This window comes from Limanda limanda, chromosome 4 (genome assembly GCF_963576545.1).
Source record: "Limanda limanda chromosome 4, fLimLim1.1, whole genome shotgun sequence".
In the NCBI taxonomy this organism is placed as follows: domain Eukaryota; kingdom Metazoa; phylum Chordata; class Actinopteri; order Pleuronectiformes; family Pleuronectidae; genus Limanda; species Limanda limanda.
This window is the reverse complement of record NC_083639.1, coordinates 18,173,547-18,195,057: the sequence shown is the minus strand read 5'-3', so window position 1 is coordinate 18,195,057 and position 21,511 is coordinate 18,173,547. Positions and strand designations below refer to the sequence as shown.

Genomic DNA, 21,511 nt, shown 5'->3' with positions numbered 1-21,511 from the left:
GGAAAAGGTAGCACACAGCCTCCATGAGATGATGCTAATGCTGCAAGTGAGAGAGAAGCAGAGTCAGTGTCACCATGCTAGCAGCTAATGTACAGTGTGCAGGAGTTGGTGGGGACAGCAGAGGTCACACGGGGGAGTTGGTTTCTAGCCCTGCTCGCCCTCGGCTTCGACAGGAGCCTGGTGAGTTGTCGAGGCCTCTCCGTTACAACGCGATGTGGGCTCGGCCTCCTGCTGGGCCGGGCCCTCGGATGCTGAGGCTGACGCCCCAGGTGAGGATACCGGCTCCGGGTCGCTCAGCTCAGCCCCGGTAGGGAGCTCTGTGGCCGCAGCGGGGGCCACCTCGGGTGTTTCCCCACACAAAGGTGCGGAGGGGTCGATGGTAGCCTGGGGAGCCGCAGGGTCCTCTGGGGCGCCGGCTGCAGGGCTGGTCGCCCTCGAGTTGCTCTGGTCAGGGGCCCTCAGTCTCTTCATGATGGTGGTGACTCGAACTGCTTTCTGCAGGAGGAAGAACATTTTTATTTCTGATTGACGCTCTGACCTAAAAACGTACTGAGAGAAGATCAGACTGCCTCAGCTCACAGTTACACAACACTGCGCTGCTATACCTCCTCTTTCAAGGACTGCACAGCTACTGTTGAACTTAGCAAAGAAGAGCTTCCGGAAGGAGAGAACAAAAGAGCTTACCTTCCATTTAGCTCTGGCAAAGTTCTTCTCTATTTGCGCACAAACGTTTTCCTTGATGTTCTTATCTGACGCTGCACCACCAGAGATCCTGCAGCACAAAATGGGAAAAACACAACTGAGCTTTATGTTTCCTATGTCTTTGGATGTCACAGAGTGCTGCACTTGGTATTACCCAATTTATTGTTAATTTTGTGGCAAACTTTGAGAAAGACAGTTTAAGCTTTAAGGATTATTCGGATCATTTTTCTTATGGTTTCTGCCATTGTGACAATGACTTTGAGCTTGATACTTGCAGCTATGTGAAACAAGGCAATGTGATGTGAGCAAATGCTAACATGCTAACAAAGAACATGTCGATATTTAGCAGTTATACTGTTTTTCAATGTTCATTATTATAATGAAATATACAAAAATATTTAAGCACAATACAGTGGAATAATATAACTGAAACAGCTACAATTTAAATGTTTTATTATTTAGTTGTAATAATGAACAGTTTTTTGGAGCTTCATCATTAGATTCACCTCATTAATTAGCTGTCCAACCCGCAGCTATTATCTCAGGTCTCTCTCTCAGCTCTCCTTTTGAATGCAGCTATTTTTAAGGGGAAATCCTATAAACACTATGTGCTCGGATGCTCAGGCAGTTCCACCCCTGAGGACCCTTGACTGGAAAAGCCTTTAGTTTCCTTTAGTCTTTTGCCAGGACCTAGGAACAGAAGATCCCTGCCTGAAGATCGGAGGCTGAACTCTGGCAGAGTTCTCCCGGGAGGTTTAATCCAGTGATATACCTCTGAGCTGGCCCATAAAGTGCTTAGTTAGATATAACGACTACAAATTGTAAGTCAACTCTAAACTGACTGGTTGCAAAAACGTTATGTGATATGATCTTGAACCCATTTTGGCTCATGCAAGAAGCAGCTTTGGTTAATTGTCAGTGAAGCATCAGTTTTGATGCCATAGTAACTTGCAGCCGACAAAATGCTGTGCGGTCATCATGGACAATGATCAGCTTGTTAAAGGGAGTTATAAACTTTCCCAGTACAATTTAATTGACATATGAAGAAAGTCAGAACTCATGTAACCTTTCTAATCTCATTGATGCTGTCTGATCACACAGCTCTGATTTAAATGGGCTGTACAATATATGAAAGCACCGCTGCCTACCACTCATGGTTTATAGCCTCCTGGGCTGTCAGTCTCTGGTCTTGATCCACCTCCATCAGACGAGATACCAGGCTCTTGGCTGTCAGAGAAAAATCAAACAGAAGCCCTCAGTGAAAAAGGGGTATATTCTCCTGATACTTGGAAACATAAATATGAGATGTGTTTGAAGACTCCCTTAGGTAAGCGGAAGAGTGGGAAAATCCAATTTGAAGTGTTTACCAAGCAAGCCATCATTGTGTTTCTTTACATCATCATCAAATACCTGAATCAGAGATTTCATCCCAGTACGGAGAGTCAAACTCATAATCGCCAGCAAGGATCTTTCGGAAGAGGTTCTTGTCGTGGTTTTCATAATCTTCCTCATCGGTTTCATCGTAGAACGGAGGGTTTCCTGACAGCCTGACATGGCAGAAGTAAAAAGCATTGTCAGTCAAAAACACCTGTATGACATATTCAAACCACATTTATTATGTAGCTAAACATAATCTTTTCATATTTCCTGTCACAACTTACAGAATGTACATGATGACACCTGTCGCCCAGCAGTCAACAGGCCTGCCGTATCGCTGCCTTCCAACCACCTCAGGAGCTGCACAAGAACACACAGGTTTTATATAAACCTCTTTTAAGTCTTAATACAGATGACGTTCTCCATTTGCGTGCCCAACGTGTTATTTCCCACAGCATATATATACATCCTCACCCAGGTACTCCGGGGTCCCACAGGGGTCTTTGATTAGTCCATTCTCCAGCTTTGCAAGATGGAAGTCACTGATGACTATTTTAGAGTGCTTCAGGCGGTTGAAATAAACCAAGTTCTCCAGCTATGTACGATGACAAATCACAATGACAAGAGTTAATACAATATTCATGTTTAAAGTTGTTCACTCTAGTAGTGCCTCAGCGATAGAAGGTTGCAGAGTTTGAATTTCACAGATTGTGTCATATTCTAACACATAATGAGAAGACTGGAAACATCTTAAAGTTTAATTGAGGTATCCAAATGGAGAAACAGATCCAAAACTTTGCTATGAATAATGGGAACACATGGTTAGAGAGGGAGGACAAAGAGGGCAGCTCAACAGTGTTTAACCTGGCGCAGTTATTCACATAGATGTGAATGTGGAGCCTGTAACAAAAGCTTTTGGCTCATTTATACTTAATGTAAGAGCTTAGTAGTTCCTGTTCATACTCTGTGCTAATTTTGTCCGTATTTGTTTACGTATTCTGAAAGTTTACGGATATAGATGAAGCTAAGGAAACAGAGCAGTACCACCTGAAACTGTAGGGGGCAGTGTAGCCAAATAATGCAGGCAAGATGACCAGAGACACATGGAGGACATTTCAACAAAAGCTGAACTTTTTGAAGAGAAACTTCGTAAGTTGGTAAGTTGGATCGCCGGAAACAAAAGAAACAGAGTCCTCTACAACTCTTTACAAATCAATTCTTCAACTAGATTTATTTTTTTTAAATCTCTTTGACTGTATTTTTTTCTTTGTATAAGTAATTGAACTGTGTGCCATCACACAGATTACAGTTTGAGAGAGTCTGGATTTACCTGTGAGATGGCACCACAGTCATGGCGTTTCATTTACATCTGGCTGCCTAGATCAGCATATGCTAAATCCTGTACTAGTGTGTTACCTTCAGGTTTCTGTGAACGATACACAGGGAGTGGAGGTAGGCGACGGCCTCCAACACCTGGCGCACCACGTTACTGGTGTCTCGCTCTGAGTAGTAGCCTTGATCCAGGATCCAGTCAAACACCTCTCTTCCTGTTGCACTGTGGAAACAGAGGTAGGCCCAACATGTGTTAGAAGGGTATTAAATTGGGCTAGGGCAGTCTCAGCCAGAGACAGGGTTAGCCCTTTGGGTGGGCCCAACCAAGTGTGCTTGCCCAGAAATAGCCCTCATAGGCCACAAAAGGCTTACCCACACGGGGCCAATTGGGGTTTACTATGAGGGCGCTATAACAGTACACATTGCATATTTATAATGAAATGTTAAATACATCATCATCATCCTCTGGTCAAGATTGAGTTTTCTGCCATATCTGTTTCAGGAAAATGGTTTCACCCATTGCTCACTAGGTGTTTTATCATTTTCTTCCTAATGAGAATTCCTTATCCCACAAATCAAGTGTCCTCAAGGGACGAGATGAGTGTCCTACATTTAGCATATTCATGGGAATGCATCAAATGCTAGCAAGCAATCGTATCCGAATACCAAATGAGTGGAATTCCGAGTTGTTCTGGTATCTACAGGGCCTCGGGCTACAACAGCTCATTCCCCACAAGTGTATAATCAACATATACAGTCCAGCAGGCCCAAGCTGATGCAAAGGGAAGCAGAGAACCATTTCCCCAGGCTCCTCAGACATGTGAACTCACAGTTCAAGGAAAAGGAAGTACTCTTTCTTGGTCTCGTAGACGTCCACCAGTTGGAGAATATTGGGATGCTTCACCCTGGGGAGACACGTCACAAAGCACAAGGCACAGAGAGAGATGTCACGAGTCATATAGGAGATGACGTCTGAATCATTCAGTCAGGAGACTGAGATTGACACGTTCTACTGACTGTCTCCCTAAAAAAACAGATATGTGTTCTTATGTCTAACTATCCCTATGTCCATAAACATGCCTTCAACACAGTACCAGCTGTGAAATTTTATGGGGAATTTAGCTCATAAAGCTACAGCATATGAGGCTATACAGAATGTTTTCAATCTCAAATGGCACTGAACTGTAGTCTCAATAGATAATTATTAAAGTAAAAAAAAAAAGAATACAATTTACATGTCTGTTCAATCATGAGCCAAGCAAAACCACTGCAGTGTGTTCTTTCATTTTTGAAAAATTGTTGAAAAATGTTTGTTCTATTGTGTGGATTTCTGAAAGAGGATATGCACAGATTGTGCATTTGAATAAACAGGCGGAGAGTGTATGTGGTCCAGCGGGTAGCTAATGGGGAGAGATTTGGGACATAGAGTTTGGCTTATCGCAGCTACAATAATGTGTTTCTCTACAACCAGTCAGAGGTTATTCTCCACAGCCAGCTGTTGTAGCTGTTATAACAGCATGAATGCGCTGCATGTATTGGCCCACACTTGTGTAAGACACTCTTTTAGTTTCTTTTTACATAGGGTTGTTCTGTTACTAAAGCACCATGGTGTCTGCTTTGCCCTGAAAAACAAAACTGAACAATCTGAAAGTGCAGGTTTTGTGTCGTCCCTTTGTGCATAGCTTCAGCCTGTCTCTGCCTAACAGACTGACCCGCACAGGGCCACAGGACTGGAGAACACAGATTAAGTCACACCAGGAAGGAGAAGCTAATAACTGTTGTGGACATTCCTACAGCATTGTGGACACCATTGCTTCATATTGTAGATTAAGGAAATCTGGAAATGTTTTTGAGCAGATTTGGACAAAGACAAAACCCTTTATTTTCTATACCAAATTGAAAACCCTCAATGTGTAGTTAGTTTTTGTAAATATGCTAAACATGTCATTCGGGACAAAAGAGACAAAACAAGAAAATTCTATAATTTATATTACTCATTGCGGTGCAGTGGTGAGTACAGTCTCCTCAAAGCAAGAGAGATAATTTGTTTGATCCTTGCGTTCGGCTGTCTGTGGGGGTTGCATGTTCTCCCCCTGTGTTTGTGGAAGAGTCTGTGGGATTTTCTCTATTAAAGGCTGAGCCACACTGGCTGTGTGAAGAACACGTCTCAGGTGCATCTCTTCTAGAGAGTCAAGGTCTTGCCTATTTTCTCAACATAATAACATGGTTCACAACAACATAGACAGTAAAATCTGTTCTTTCAAGTTTCAAAATCTATCTGAAAAATATGTGTTCTGGGACAAACGTAAATATTTGAAACACTTCCTTGTCCCATTTCAAAGTAAAAGCACTCTTGAGTTTCTGTTGACTGAATCTATTAATTTGTTTTGACGAGGTTATTGTTATTGCACGACCAGATGATACACAGCTTCATACCACAGAGTCCTTGCATTTAGTTGCGTATATAGAAGTACCTTTGTTTGAGGAATTACAGTAGTTATACCAGAAGCCTCAAATTGCAGCTCTGCTGCAGGCATGTAGCAAACACACTCCCAGTGTGAAAACGCCTGTGAGATGCAGCAGATCAGCGTTGCAGCTGTCACACGCTGCACACAGCCAGTGAGGCCCAGGTTTTACTTCACTACCACAGCCCAGGGACACAGTTTAGTGACTCTAAAGTGAACCTATGTGTGAAGATGAGTGTGAATGGTCATTTGTCTCTACATGTCAGCCCTGAGATATGTTAACAACCTGTCCAGGATGTATCCTGTCTTTTCCCCAATGTTATCTGGAATTACTATTACCATTACTCTCAAATGATGAAGAGAATTGATAATGAATGGATTACTCATTGTAGAACAAATGTATTTAAGTTTTATTTCTGAAATAATTGTTTATTTAATGTCCTATGTTTAGAATATAGGCCATCTTATTGTAAATAATATAATAATCAAAATACTCTAATGCTTATAGATTAAATTGCATTTTGTAAGTATCATTCTCACTTCAGTCCATTTATCATGGTTTTGTGACTGAGAAGAGATAAATCTTTACCAGTAACAAAATTCTCGCACATCATTAATGATTCCCTCCAGACAGACGCTCAATTCTCTGCTTGGAAAAAAACATTTGTGTCCTTTAAGGTTTTCCTACAAAACGTACCTCATTAAAAACTCCCATAATTACATCTGCTCCTGCTCAATCATTAGCAGGAGCAGTGGTGAGACAAAATCCTGAATGTGAAAACACTGGGGGGGGGGGGGTGACAAGTGCAGTAATAATAAGGAAGACATTTTTGTGTAGAGGGAGACCTGAAGTCAGTGGTATTAAGAATATAACCAAAAACTGACTTTGACTGACAATGTTCATTCTAAGTAATACAAAATGAATGAGGATTAGTACTTGAAGGAGCTCTTCTTTTCTTTTCTAATGCCCATATTCAAGCATTTTAAATTCAAGACTTCATTTCATGTTTTGCCAGCAGTTATTCACAGCCTTTGAAAATGTCATCAGATTTGATTATTCACTAAAACCACTGACTGATGATTAGAGCATGAAAAACGGGAGCAGTGCATGTCCCCATTATAGTCGCATCTGAAGTGTAATTTTTCAGAAGCCTGTGATTCCGTGTTTTGAAAGCCCTCTTAAAGAAATCACACCTTCATCTTCATCGTGCTTCACCGCTTCGCCTGCTGTCGGTGACAAATTGGTGATAAGGCTCCAGCTATGCTATTGTGGCTTTTACTGAAAAGTTAGATAATCACAGAGGAAACTGAGAAAAACAATGTCACACACAAACAAGGCTGTGTGTGATTATTACAATGAAGAAAGAAAAAAGACTTGACCTCTTAGAAAAATATATTATTTATGAAGATAGAGTTTCTTCTTTTTTGGGAAATTTGTGTATGAGAAATGTGGGAAAGTAGAATATCTACTTTTGAACTGTGACAGAAAAGTTAATAAATTTACAAAAATTAAGTCTTTATATTATTAGATTAAAGTCTTAATATCACTATAAAATGTAAAAAATGTATGAGTATTTTGTAATATTATGACTGTGAGGGTAAATTCCAGAAGATCAGCCTTTTGCCTGTGTTGAAATAAGTCCAAATCAACTCACATCTTTAAGATGAGGATCTCATTCTTGGCAGCCTTGCGGACTTTCCTTCCATCCTTCTTCAGGAACTTTTTACATGTGTACATTTTCATCGTAGTTTTGTCCTTCGCCCTGAATATCTCACAGAACTCCTCCCTGAAAGGAAGCATTTCATGACAGCAGTTCAGATGAAATGTAAAAACACAGATATAATGATTTCATGATTAAAGATAAAAGCATCATTCAAACATTTGTGTGGATGTTAGGCTGTACAAGTCAGTGTTGTGGTACTTACGATTTAACAATCTGACCCAGGTCATATTTATCTGTCACGTCTGAAGGAATGTGATATTCCTTCTTTTCCCCGATTGTTATACAGCCAAATGGCATGGCCGCTCCTGACCTGTGAGAGAAGACACAGAAGGAGAGACCGATGAGGGAGACAGTGAAATTAAACACAGGACGGAGATAACAGAAATGCTGAGATAACTTTTCAAAAGTGTGAGCGCTAAAGAGCCAACGGAGGCCGTGTCAGCGCAGCCGATTGTGTCACTTACTGTAACAGAGCCTTTCATGGTGCTCCCTTAATAAAAGGCCAGAGCCTCCGATTCTTTACCTCGGGATCCAACTTATATAACTACTATTACAGCAGTGGGAACACTTTTGGAGCAGAAGGAGCAGCAGTTAATATGACCCTGTGGCCCAGCGAGACAACCATGGCTATAAGTGAGGCATTTCCAAACAAGAGAAGTGAGAAGCCAGCAATTACAGGCACATCACCCTAGGACCAGGAGAGGAATTCATCTTTACCAGCTCTGCATCGACACTTGAACACTTAATTGCGGTGCAGCCTCTCTGTGCCTCTCTCGAACAGCGTGGAGTGAAATCTGAGCTCATCCTGTGCCACTTCAGAGTGGGCTTAGTTGAAGCTGTTATTTTTGTATTTCTGGGGATTTTCTCACTACTTCTTTCTCTGCAGTGTACTGAGATCTCATAACAAGGAGCTGTATTTGGAATCTGAAACCGAGGATAATTATATTCCATCACTAATTCATCAGTTGGACTGGTCTTTGATTTTTATATGATATTTGTTTAACTGAGGATTTGAAGTCCGATTTCATTTAAAACACATGACTGTATAACCAAGCCCACATGCTCATGATTAGCGATGGGGGATAGATTTATAGAACTGTTAGAACCGTTGTTTCCTCTTATAACATCTACCAGAGATGTGTCCATGTAAAGTAAAAGACAGTGTTATGCCAGCACGAGTGCTCAGGGGCCTGTAGTACAACACTGCAGATTCACTGACAAGTCCTGAGATGCAGTGAATCTTCTGTATGTGAAGCTGTTAGGATATGAAGCAGGACAGCGTCGGAAAAACAATGGCGCAGCAAAAACTCCTCCATATGAATAAAGGGGCGAGAAATATTTATTCCCCAGCCGCACAGCATCCATCTGCACCGACAATCTGGGTGATGGATGTCCGCATGTAAATGAGTGCAGCCAGCGTGAGGAGTATGGCGTTCCGTGTGAGAAGTGCAATCTGTTCAGTGTAGCTCCACCAACCAACTGTAATCCAATCTAAATGAACGAGGGTCTGTTTGGGGATGCATCAAATTACTGAGAGGAACCTGCTCTCTCTCTCTCTCTCTCTCTCTCTCTCTCTCTCTGAAACCTCCTTCTCTCATCTGAGGCACGAGGCAGTGTTGTGTAGTCGGCAAGAGGGGCTGACCTTTCCTGGCTCCCTATCTCTTTCTCTCACTATTAATACACTGCACTTGTCTCCCTGGTAAATGCTTTGGCTCAGTGAAGTTACGGTACAAAGAGGAGAGGAGGAAAGTTCTGCGGTTTAAATGGAGGGTTACTCTGAGTAAGTCTGGCAGAAGCGAGGCTTTAGAAAACGTGTCAGGAAAAATCTATTATATTCTAGAAGACATTTATATTCGGCAGGAAGAGTGTGGCCTGAAGTATTGTAGAGAAGGAAAACAAGCTGGAGAAACAGAGTAAGAAAGCTATTTTTTTTTCAGCTTTGGAAAGGTTTCCGAGCCAAATCAGTGAAGATGTTAATATCATAGGTTCATCACGAGCCTGCTAAAAGCAAAACATAACAGCAGCAGGACTATAGAGTCACACATTCACACAAAAATCTGGAAAAATCACGTAAAGGTGCCTCCACAAACAAGCTCAGTCAGCCTCTCCATCCAAGTGGTGATTCATGTAATGGACAATATTTTTTAAAAGCATTTCAAGCAGAATGAGGCTGACGCTGGCTGGATCACATAACGGAAGCTGTGTAATGGGCCCATTTGGACTGACCAGCATCAGCAACATTCAGGCATTATCACTTTATGTAGTGGTTGTATCTGCCCTTCGGGAGCACCAGTCGATGCCTCGTGGTGCTTTATGGCCCAGTGTGTGACCTGGGTCTGCCCGGGCCATGCTGCTGTATCGACATGGATTTTGTGTAGATGCAGTGAAGATTTACAGTTCGGAGGATGGATGGTGCTAAAGATCCAGGGTTTAATAGGCAAGCAAAGCGTCTTCTCTAGCCAGGCAAGGCGATGAGCAAATCAGGTTGTTCCTCCTGCCTGTTGAAATCAATGAGAGACTCTAGGGTGAAGTTTTAAGATTAGGTTAAATGCTACACTTATGTATCGGCATTGTGTCAACAATTTTAAAGCATGGGTAAGGGGGATTATTTCTTCTGCTGAGATAACATGGGGCTACATCTGCAGGGAAATGGCTGCTACCTGTTTGGTATGGTAAGCCGTCATGTACTTGAGGGGGCAGCTGTTTGCACTAATCCCACCGTGAAATTACCCTGAGACGAAGAAGTGTTCCCTAGTATTTGGAAATCTTTCATTTGCTGTTAAGGTTTTGGACTCCCCAAGCCTATAACTCTCCCTCTGGCTCAGCAGCCTCTAAATGAGGTTGCACAGTAAAGATCAGACCCCATGCATCATACTTGTGCTGACTGTAGAGCATTTCAAATTCACTGAAATGAATATAAGAAATGCTGTGTGGCTCAACAATTATGCATGGGCTATATTTTACATGGACAATCTTACACTTGAGCAAGATAAACAAAATATGATAATAAAAAATAAGCTGCATTTATATACACAAACTTTGATAGATGATCAGGTGTCACTTAATGTAAACAAACACCCAGGCATATAGTGTCCTCAATTGCAAAATCATACTTGGGAAGGGAACATTTCTTCTCTGCAAGTGATCAGAAAAGAATCAACAGAAAAAAGGCACACTCGCCTACATTTCCTGTTTGGCGTAAACAACTGTGGTTTTTACAAGCACAGGTGTGAGAAGAGTATTAACTCACCCTTCCCTACGCGATAGCAACTGCTTAACTGCCTAAAAGTTGTTTGCTCGCCAGGTAGAATTCTGAGACTTTGTAGCTACTGCTCCCCTCCTTCGATTGGTCACTTTAAACACTCCCGTCCCCATCTTGTCTCCAAGTCTAGGGTTGTATGTATAAGCAACTTGTCCGAACAACTTCATAACGTGATACTATGCCTGTGTTGCACTGCTCCAAATTTGCCAAAAGTTTTTAAGAAATTCATGCTTTAAGTTTTGCTATTTTCCCTCCTGGTCATCCGTGTCTCTAGGTAACATCTCCATGTTTGTCACAGTATTATTCTGTGCTGACTCCCCTGAGCACACTCCTTCCTCAAGAGTTTTGAACCAAATAGTAATTCTGTTTTGACAAGGCTCAGCATAGCCATCGAAACTATCATCTTTCCCTCTCTCTCTCTGATGCTCAACCTTTTTCTCTGTTCCTGAGGATTGGCCAGAGCAGCATCCCCACAAGGACGGACTCTCCAGCTCTTCGGAAATAAACATCCTAGCCATTAATTTTCTCTCATCCGCGCTGATCTCATGGGATTGCTCAAGAGGCTGTGATAGCACTCTGCCTTCAGCTGAAAGGAGAAGATAAGGTCAACAACATAACTTGGGCAGGCGACGATTGCACGAGTCTTAACAGAGACCAGAACTTGGACGGTTGCCTCTCACTATCTCCTCCAGTGAAGAAAGTTGCAAGAAAACTTTGCCTATTAAGAAAACATAAGGACTAGAGGATTAAATAAAACAAGAAAAACAAGTTTGTGTTGGATTTCTGCAAGTCCATCTTGACTTGAATGATCTTCACTTATGCAATACTTAAAGGCAACAGAGGTTTTTGAGAGAAATTTTAATTACTCGGGCTACAGCTGCCTTTGATTTTTAGATAAGTCTCAGTCCCACCAGGATATTAAAGAGTTAAATGCGAACATTAATTATATATGAGCCTAAAATCAAATCTTTCTAAAAAAACAGTGAGTCTAAGAACCAAATACTTAGTCCAGCTGTGATCAGAGATGTCACATTATGTTAATACATCAGTCAAATCCGACCCATTTTTTCACATCTGACTCCTAAGATTGACCAGATGAAGATTCAGCCTCCTCATTCAGCCGGTAGTTTGAAGCTTCTCGTCCATGTTTACTTATGATGATGTCAAATACTGTATTATATGTCGAGTAAGAGGTTAACAACACTTGACTCTGATGTGAGAAGTCCTACTGAGCTGTAACATCCTGAGATTTGATCTGAATAGCAATTAAAAAACAAATCACATACGCAAAACATGCAAATATCATCGTACATTTTATAGACACAACCCAACCGAATCAAATGGGACTTAATGAATTCATATGCACATTTGAGTGATCGGATCTCAGGAAACATTTGGGTACGTTCCCACCTGAGCTTCCTGCTGTCCACTCACGATCCGAACACGATTGAAGGGTGTGCAGGATGTGCCACAGTCCAAGTCCTTAAGATAATATGGAGGAAGCCCAGCCGTGATGTTAATATAACTAAAACATCTCCACTTATGTAATGTATCCCATAAAACGTAATTTTCATGTGCAGCTACTATGCTCAAAGGTTGAAAATGTGGTTCATAAATTTGCTAATGAGCAAGATTTCTTGCTGTAAAGTAAGAATGAAAAGCCATTAATGTCAAAGCGTGACTCTTTGAGTGAACCTCTGTCAATGACGAGCAGAACCACAGGCCCAGAGAATTCACAAGGGCTTAGATTTTCTATATGAACACTGTACTCCAGGTTGAATATTGATATTATGCAAATCTAAATCCGCTGAAACACGACCCTGGCAGTGCATCTGTCACATGTTGGGGAAATATCGCTGCACCGTTCCCTGAATATTTCTATATAATGAGAGCAAATAGGCACCCAAGATTGTGATGAAATGAAAGCACTTTATGTGTTTATTATCTCACCGTACAATCTGCATTAATTCAGGGGGGAGCCTATGTACTCGTCGAAGCACTTCTCAGAAACTCGCTGGGGAGGATGCAAACAGCATTCTGCAACATTATCGCATTTATTATTGTACCTCACAGGAGTTATGTCTTCTTCCATTTGACTTTTAGAAGAAATGGCTTCTTGGAAACGTTGATATAAAAGTTTGCACCCGCTGTCTCTGGGGCTTTTTGTCCGCACTAATTAAAGTTGCAGTGCAGCATATTAGGCCTGCTGTCGAATGTGGAGCTGAGAGGTCTGTTATAAGGGGGGGCGAGCAGGAGGAGTGCAAAAACTGCAGATAGGAAATGCATGAGGGGATGGAAAGTTGCATCAATCGGCTGCATGTATGGAGCAGGATCAAAATAAAGATGGTGGCAAAGGTTTTAAAAAAGTGATCGCATACACAGTTGAATTAATTATTCATGGTTGACAGTCTCCTTTTTCACAGTGTGTCTCACTGGGCCTGTGGTTCGTGTCTTTCATGTATCGAGGAATCGCTGGGTCCCGGGGCGCTTGCTTAACAGTGTGCTAGGAGCGGAAGCATGGCAACTCTGGCAGCACTATAATAATTACCAGTCTTCTCTGCTCAGCCCTCCTCTAATCCCAGTTCCGTGTGCCGCACTGCTTGACGGCGTCTACATCGGCCTCACGTACAGCAAGTCTCTCAAGAGTCCAATACGTCTCTGATCTGTTTAAGTGACATTACAGAGAAACTGGATGCTTGGCAATCTACCTTATGTTTTCTTTTATGGGCATATTCAAAGCCATGGACCCTAACCATTGAGAAAACCATCACAGACCCCACTCCATGTGCTGTCATTCCTTCCTTCTGAATCTCACTTACATTGCTCTAATCACAAGTCAATGGCAACACACATCACAGGCTTCCTTCCCACTTCCTCCTCTCTTCCTGTGGCATCACAGCCAGTCTCGGAACTCAACAATGGAAAATGACAGCAACTGCACCACTGTCTTAATATTGCACTTAAAGCAAGGGTTGGTAATCAATAAGTAACCAATACATTCCAGTCTCTCCCATTGTACCTCCCATCAGAGCTACGCCCCCCCCGAAAACTCATTCACTGACAACTACTAGAAGCTGACTGTTCCATGACTGGCTCGCTAACTTCTGGCCTTTACTTTATTTATTGATGCTATCGGGAGGAGAATCAGATTTCAACAAATAAGATAAAAAAGAAGTTCAGAGACATCCTACCATCCATTACTTTAACAAGAATCTCAAGGCAGATACACCCCCCTCTTAAAAGAGCGTCTTTAGGGGAGGTTAGAGTAGAAACATGTCACATTTCTTGTGAAAAGGAAGATTCACAGGTCAGTATATATCACATGGACTTACACCTGCTGCTTGCCACAGCAGGATTTCTCTGTTGTACCAGGGACACAAAAAGCCCAGTCTCAACTGTGCAGGACAGTACGGGACAGAACAGATCCATGGAGCTTATATGTGCACAGCAGCCGGGGAATATGTCTTAGTGATGACGAACAGTGCTGCAACACACAGCAGCAGTGGCTCTGTACCGCACTCGTCCATAATGTAAGACCCACAGTAAAGTTTCGAAGCTCTGAACTCCAAAAAGATTTAAACGGGGCAAAAAAAGCCTTTTGCAGCATTTTGTCTGCTTAACCTGCAAGTCATGAAGACATTGTGAATATGAGATGCTGGGGTTTTGTTACATCAATTATTAAACTGATTCAAGTTAGCAGATGAGCTGACTCTGCTGCGAATGCTGGAGAAGCAATTGTGGGTTTAACATGCTTTGGGGGAGAGTTTTCATTTCCTGCATTTTAGATTTGCTTAATGAGATTTATAGGAATTGATTAAAATTATTTAGCTCATGATTTGTCTTAATTTACAATTTAGTCCGACACATTTTACAAATTAAGTTTCTAGCACAAGCAAACCCACAGAAATTAATAAATGAATGAACAGGAACGGAAAAGCCCAATTAATCCAAAAGTCTTATGAGACTAATCTGAATAAATGTATCTGAACCAATGATCCAAATAAAAATGTAGATCTTGTTCATTTAGATGTGGTTTCATAAAAGGACTGAAGTATTAGTGAAATTCAAGTTGATTGTCTATATACCAACATTCGTTACCAATGTAATAGAAAACAACATGAGTTGAGTCCATGAGTAAATAAGCTTGATGCAATAATTAAAAAGCCTTACATAATCAGTGCTGGTGTAAATAAAACAAGGAAACCTTGATAATCTACGTAATGTACTGATTGCGTGTTTAAAACAGTCATTTTTCAAAAACACTGAGTTCTAGCTCGTGGAGCGTGAGTGACGATTAACCTGGATGGTTGGCTAATGTGCTTCTGGGCTTATTTAGCATTTTACAGCCAAATGTAACAGTTTAAAGGCTAATTTAACAATCTAGCCAATGGCAGATACATGCAACTTCAATTTTATTTATTTAAACATGCTCCCAACACAACAAATAGGTAACAGTTATGTCATTGACAACAGTTGACCGTAAACTGAGGAATTAGAAAACAATTGTTGGAGATAGGCTGGTAAGCATTTGGTTGGTCTGCAGAAGCAGGACTAAAACTTAACTGAGAGGTATGTTTAGGATTGCATTCCAACCAAAGCTATATGTCCGCTGTTTACCTCCAATATGGCTGCCTGAGGGTGTCTCTGTGTGACCTGGGCAGCTTCTATATATACTGTATATTTCTCTTAAGGTAAGATGGCTCAGAAGGGCTTCCTCTGTGCAGAGAGTGAACAAATGCCAGCTTGTTTTGACAACAACAGCTACAGACAATCCATCCTGAGGGAGAATAGTGTTTGTGAGTGTATAGACATTAGTGCATGCCTGAACGCACACATGCACAAGTGCATCGCAGTGTGAATCCGTATACTCCACTGTACTATGAACATTTGTGTCCTTTTGTATCTGCAATGGATGTCGCCAGTACCTCAAATTTTTTAGCACAAGAAATATCTCTCCTGTCAAAGCTCCTGTACTTTTATGTCATCTGTAGACACTTACAGGATAGTGAACATTAACCTCAGGTGGTTTTAACACATTAATGAATACCAGTAATATAATTACAGATTTAGCTCAAATGACGATGTAATGGTTCATCATTTTCAAAGTACAACTTTCTCAACCCTAACCCTAATGAAAAAGACAAATTCAGCCTTATTTCATACGTATCTATCTTCTTTTTTTTTTTTTACATTTCAAGTTTTCAGAGCCTTATATCTTCAAATTGCTTCTTTTGTCTAGCCCTATAGTTTGAAGCAAAGATATGAACTTTCAATAAACGGAAACAGCAAACCATCACATTAGGAAGTGTGAAAGACAAAATATGTTTTCATTTGTGTTAGATAATGCCTTATCAATTAAATGCTTAGCAAAATGTTTGGTGATTAATAGTCTTTCACTTAAATAATCAGACTACTAAATAATACTTTTACCTCCTTTTATATAAATCCTTACACAGTTATGCACTCAAAGCTAATAATGTCGGAGTCTCCCCCTTTGGTACTCCCCAGTGGTATAATTATAAAACACCACTATGTCACATGTCAACACAGGCCCATGGGTAAAAACAAATGTCATCAGAATCGTCTCAAACATAATGACATAACATTACAGACATTAGGATTTAAATGGTTTCATATTTTTTAAACACTGGGAATAACAACAGTATGGTATGCCTTGTGTTTGCCAGTTGCTGTGCGCACATTATTCATGATCAAATCTTTATTATCATTATTATGTTTAACAAAAACATTATGTAAATGCTTTATAGTGTGATGCTGACTCTTACCACAGGACTATACTTGAGGAGACCCAGCTCCTCCTTTACAACACCCTTGTCTTTTCAGCGCCAAAGTCATTAGCTTTCAGTTCCTCCATGCTGCTTCAGTGGACAGAAACTTTAATTGCCACACATAAAATCGACATTACATGAAATATTATCATCTGAAGGCAGGGATAAATAAAGCAATAAATAAAGAGCTCAGTTTTAATGTCAAGCACACACTAATTAAAAGTCCCCTCAGAATGCTGACTGTGAAATTGATGTGCAGAAGAGACACAAATTATTAGCAGTAAATTCAAGGAAGTCCGTTCATGAAACTGACAGAGTAAAATTGATAACATTTGAAAGCAAACAATACTGCAACACAGCGAATGCATCTCCACTTTAGGATGAACTATTTCCTGTGGCCAACTTGAGGGAATTATGTTGCACTGCAGCTGAACCACAGCAGAAGGGAACCCCAGGCTATAGGTCACTAGTCTAACCCCATAACGTCCAACGTGTACGCACCAGCTCACATTCATGACATTTCGGTACTACATTTTACCACACATACAAGATTAGTCTCAGTGTACAAAAACAGGGGGCATATAAGTTATTAACTCAGCGATACCACCAGGGCTTATTGATCTGCTGTGACATTTGAAATCACCAGCTTTTGGTCTGGCAGTTATGCTTGAGCTCTGTTTCTCTGAACTGCACGAAGGAACTCCTGCTCCATATCCTCGTCTCATAGTCATCACCACCAGCGACAGTCAAGTCTGATCCTAATCTCACACACTTCATAAATCCGCCAAACTCCTGGAAGGGAAAATGACAAAGAATTTAGGATTTCTGTACTTTTCGAAGTCCGATAGTTGCAACTGTGCTGTTATTGGTTTTTTTTTGTGTGTGAAAACATGCTTCAAGCTGATGGGCATAGGTCAAAAGAAAAAAGTCAAAATTGTGCACATTTAGAAGATGCATCTGTATAAGCTGCGTCTATAGATCAACTTCAAGGAAGTGTATCTGTTTGATAAACTCGGGGGAAATGAGAGAGAGTAGACAAAATAGCCAGAATAATTTTTGGTTATGAGATCAGTCCAGAACTAAACTTACAGCTAACATCGGTAAAGTTTATATTTTGGTTGCTGTAGAGATTGAAATATTGAGACTTTGGATCAGTGACAATTTTGACAAGCGGAAAAGTCCAAATTGAATCAAAAATGAATAACAAAAGTTTGACCCATTGATGTATGAACTGTAATCCATCTAATATTTTTCAAACAATTTCACTGAAAAGCATCAACCTCTTTAATATTTTGATGCTTTTTAACAATATGAAAAGTGACAATTTGGACTTGATGGTTGGGCTCAGGGAATCAACAAATTCATTAGGATTCATCTTCTGAAGACCATGAATGTTTGCACAAAATTTAAGGGCAATATATGACTGTAGAACAAAATGGTTGACCGGCTAACTGACAAACCTACATTACCATCCTGCTTCAAGGTCTAATCACAGAGAACAAACACTTATAAGTGTGATGTCATCTTGCTACCACACATTTCAAGGTCTCTTCTACAGACTACAGGCCAAAAAACACAGCACATTTTCCTTTAACTTTAATATGGCAAACATATTACCAAGCACCCTCTCCTTGTTGCTATCATTAGTTTCCACAGTCTGTGCGTAGCAATGCGTGCTATAGCTCCATCTCTTATTCTCTCTTCTCATTCAGTTTGAACAGCTCTATTCTTCTCCCGGACGAGGCTTCTTATATCATCATTTCACTGAACTAAAATAAGGAAGTTGAGAGCATGAAAATGCCTTTGACAGAGAGGGGGGCTGCCGCGGCTTCCCCGCTGTCTGATGTTTGCAAACAAGGCAGATCTGGAGGGTTTGTCTGTAAGTCCAGCTGAAACTGAATGCGCTATGATGATTGCATTGCTCCAAGGCAATGGAAGTGTGATGAAAATGCGGGTATTGGCATGGGTAAGATGAATTCTTTGTGATACCTAGTGATGACTAACAGTGCTGCAACACACAGTGTGTACTGTTACATAAAATAACATTACATAGAAAAAGCAATCTGACGATAATATTTAATTATAGAGTATGGCCATTCATTTCAAACGTGAATCAAGTAATACGATTTAGCAATGCATATTTTCTTTTCTTGTGACTAATTGCCATCACCCCTCCCGAGGTTGTGTTTACTCGTGTTTACTCGAGTACTGCAAGTAAAAACTAATTCTGCTCACTAAAGTAACGCAAAAATTAGCTTTGCCTTGTTGTGAATGCAGCGAAACACCTACAAACCCCTTGGGAAGTAATGATTCAGTCTTGTACACAGGCCTCGTCATTGTTCAGACATTAATCAGCTCTCCATCCAAGTCCAATCTTGAAAGCTGCCGCATGTTCATTTAAATTCTCTTTTATTCAGTAAGAGCAAATACAACTCAACAGCATGAAGAGATTTCATGGCCAGGGCACCATGCCGCTGCTTGTTAGAAGTGGGTTACAACGGTTCTTGGAGGAGATAGAAGCTGATGGGTTGGACTGCTGCAGTGCTGTTATAGTCTGAGGCCTTGGTGTGAAATCAAAGAGAAGTTTCGCTCTATCGCTTTCTGCTTTGGAGAGGAGCCTAGAAAATTGAACAATAATATTCTAACAGTTAGTGTTAGTTAATGTGATGGTTGTCCCTTCTTTTTACTGATACGTTTTGTGGTGTGGCACCGCTAACCATGTTGGAATGGTATAATAGGTGCATTAAGCACAGTCAGATCATGTTCCATATTAATCCAACTTTAAATATTTCTTCCAAATCATCTCTTCCAATGAATATCTGTCAAATCTATTCAAATTGTGCAACGGTCTGAGCTGTTTATGCAAATGCTAATATACTGTGTATATATATATATATATATATAGCCTTCAGGTCAAGGTTGGAGGTTTTAATTCATGAACCATGATAATAAATGCTCAAATAAAACGTCAGACAAGCAGCCAATATGTATCTGTTTTATGTGCATGTATTTCTATAATTTTAAGCCCTCACCAGATTTTGCAGTTGGATTAGTGCATAACTTTTCTTTTTAATACAAAACTCAATATTCAACCTCTGCTGTCTAATCCTAAAACACATTTTGTTCTTTAAGAATCAACAATTCCAGATTTGCTTCATATTTCTGCTCACAGCCAGGCACCAGAGAATGAAACTGCTTTATTTCAGAAACAACAGGAGAGTGAGTTTTGGCAGAACCCTGGCGCTGTTATGATTCAGCTACAGATCAAACTGAATTCGTGGCCAAACAGAATAAACGATATGCTTTCATTTTACCAGTGAGTTTCAGTTTGATGCTCTGAATATAACAATGTTATGCAAGTGATTGGTTTAAAAGAAGTTTACAGACCATAGTATGGTCCGTCATCTGCTATTTACAGTTGTTTTTTGAGTTGCTCTCTTTAGGTCTATTATTTAAAACTCAAAGCACGGGTTAGTGGGTGCAAATTCAAACCCTATGTGTATTAACGTTTTAGATTGTGAGTTAAACATCACACCAATTCGATTCTGTTGCTTGAAATGCTGTTCTCTGCATGTTCTGTTGAGTTTGAGTCTGGTGATTTTCCACATCCAGGCAATTCTGGTACTGTCCAAGGGAATAATAAGAAGTGTTGTAATTGCTCATCATTCTAAGAACCAATACATTTGTATCAAAGTGTAATTATCAGCAATGTTGATTGATATCAGTAACTAAATTGGGACCGAAAAGACTGCAGAGATTTCAAACATTGTAAATAAATCATTTCAGGCCATTGTTTTTGGTGGAAATGTTTCACGTGTCGGAACACAAAGTCATTTATTTTTCATGGTTGATTGGGTCAGACTAGATTGGGACTGATTTACTACTTTGACATCACAAAGAAAAGAAGAAAAGTTTCCCATCATTGGACATAGGAGTTGGTGAGTAAACAAATCTAGTTTGATGCTGAACTTGTTAATATTTGCTCTGTAACAATTGCAAAAACCTACATCTTTAATAGCATTTTTAATAATGAGATTGAGCAGAGTCAGGAGGGGGCTGAATAAAAGAATAATTGCACACAGCCATGAAGAAAGATTTTACTCATTTACCAAACATTATGCAGTAATCAGTGTTGATATTGTGGCGGTGGTTAGAAACAAATCCACTTTTAAACAATAGCAAGTCAGAGATGTCAACTGAGTCTCTGTCTGTGTGTGTAAGCATATCTTAAGAGATAGAGAGAATAAGGCGAGCAGATTAATGATGGACTAAATTAATTCATCTATATGAATTACTATATAAAATATAGTAATTCCCAGTTTGTGGGTTCATTTATCTAGTTATAAATTCTTGAGGAGACAGACCATGATATTAGCAAAATACAATGACAAATCACCCGTAAAAAATAAACCGGCAATGGACTCAGCCAATCACAGATAGACGATATATTCATCTCATATAAGTGTTGCTGGGAAATCAGAGAAGAAAAGACTGGTGTATGTATCAGCCCAGTACTTGCACTTCATTTTGGTGGAAAATGTATTTCTCTCGTTGTCTGCTGAATCCTAGTCGTTGATTGTAAAAAGGAAGCATGATATATTGTGGCACTGCTGATCAGCATGCATGTGATTCAAGTTTACATTAGTATAACAGTGTGAGTGTGTTTTCTATAGGATATGGTTATGGATATGGGTTTCTATCTTACTGTATTTTTGTGGTAATATAATCATAGGATAGTGTTTTAACAGAATGAAGCTGCACAAGTAAGCTGTACCACCTCAGCAATCATCAGAAAGATATGATGTGGGCCATGTAGAGATGAGCCTTCAGTAAATGGCTGAGTCATAACTTAGACAAAAC

At 40.4% G+C, this 21,511-nt stretch overlaps 1 protein-coding gene across 1 annotated transcript; it reads right to left on the bottom strand.

Moving 5' to 3' along the window:
- Positions 1-144: 144 nt before the first annotated feature.
- camkvb (CaM kinase-like vesicle-associated b) lies at positions 145-7,897 on the bottom strand. The gene is made up of 10 exons (XM_061070449.1): positions 7,803-7,897; positions 7,532-7,663; positions 4,242-4,316; positions 3,496-3,634; positions 2,554-2,674; positions 2,364-2,439; positions 2,113-2,249; positions 1,851-1,929; positions 685-772; positions 145-495 (listed from the first exon to the last, which is right to left on the bottom strand). Exons 1-10 carry the CDS (start codon positions 7,895-7,897, stop codon positions 145-147), a joined length of 1,293 nt encoding a protein of 430 aa, XP_060926432.1.
- Positions 7,898-21,511: the final 13,614 nt, after the last annotated feature.

Bases quoted from the DNA above. Each gene is read 5' to 3' on its own strand.
- camkvb (XM_061070449.1), bottom strand. From the start codon at position 7,897: ATGCCATTTGGCTGTATAACAATCGGGGAAAAGAAGGAATATCACATT. The intron at 2,440-2,553 runs GTGAGGATGTAT...GTTCTTGTGCAG, and splicing joins TGGGACCCCGGAGTACCTGG to CTCCTGAGGTGGTTGGAAGG. The intron at 2,250-2,363 runs GTAAGTTGTGAC...CTGCCATGTCAG, and splicing joins GGTGTCATCATGTACATTCT to GCTGTCAGGAAACCCTCCGT.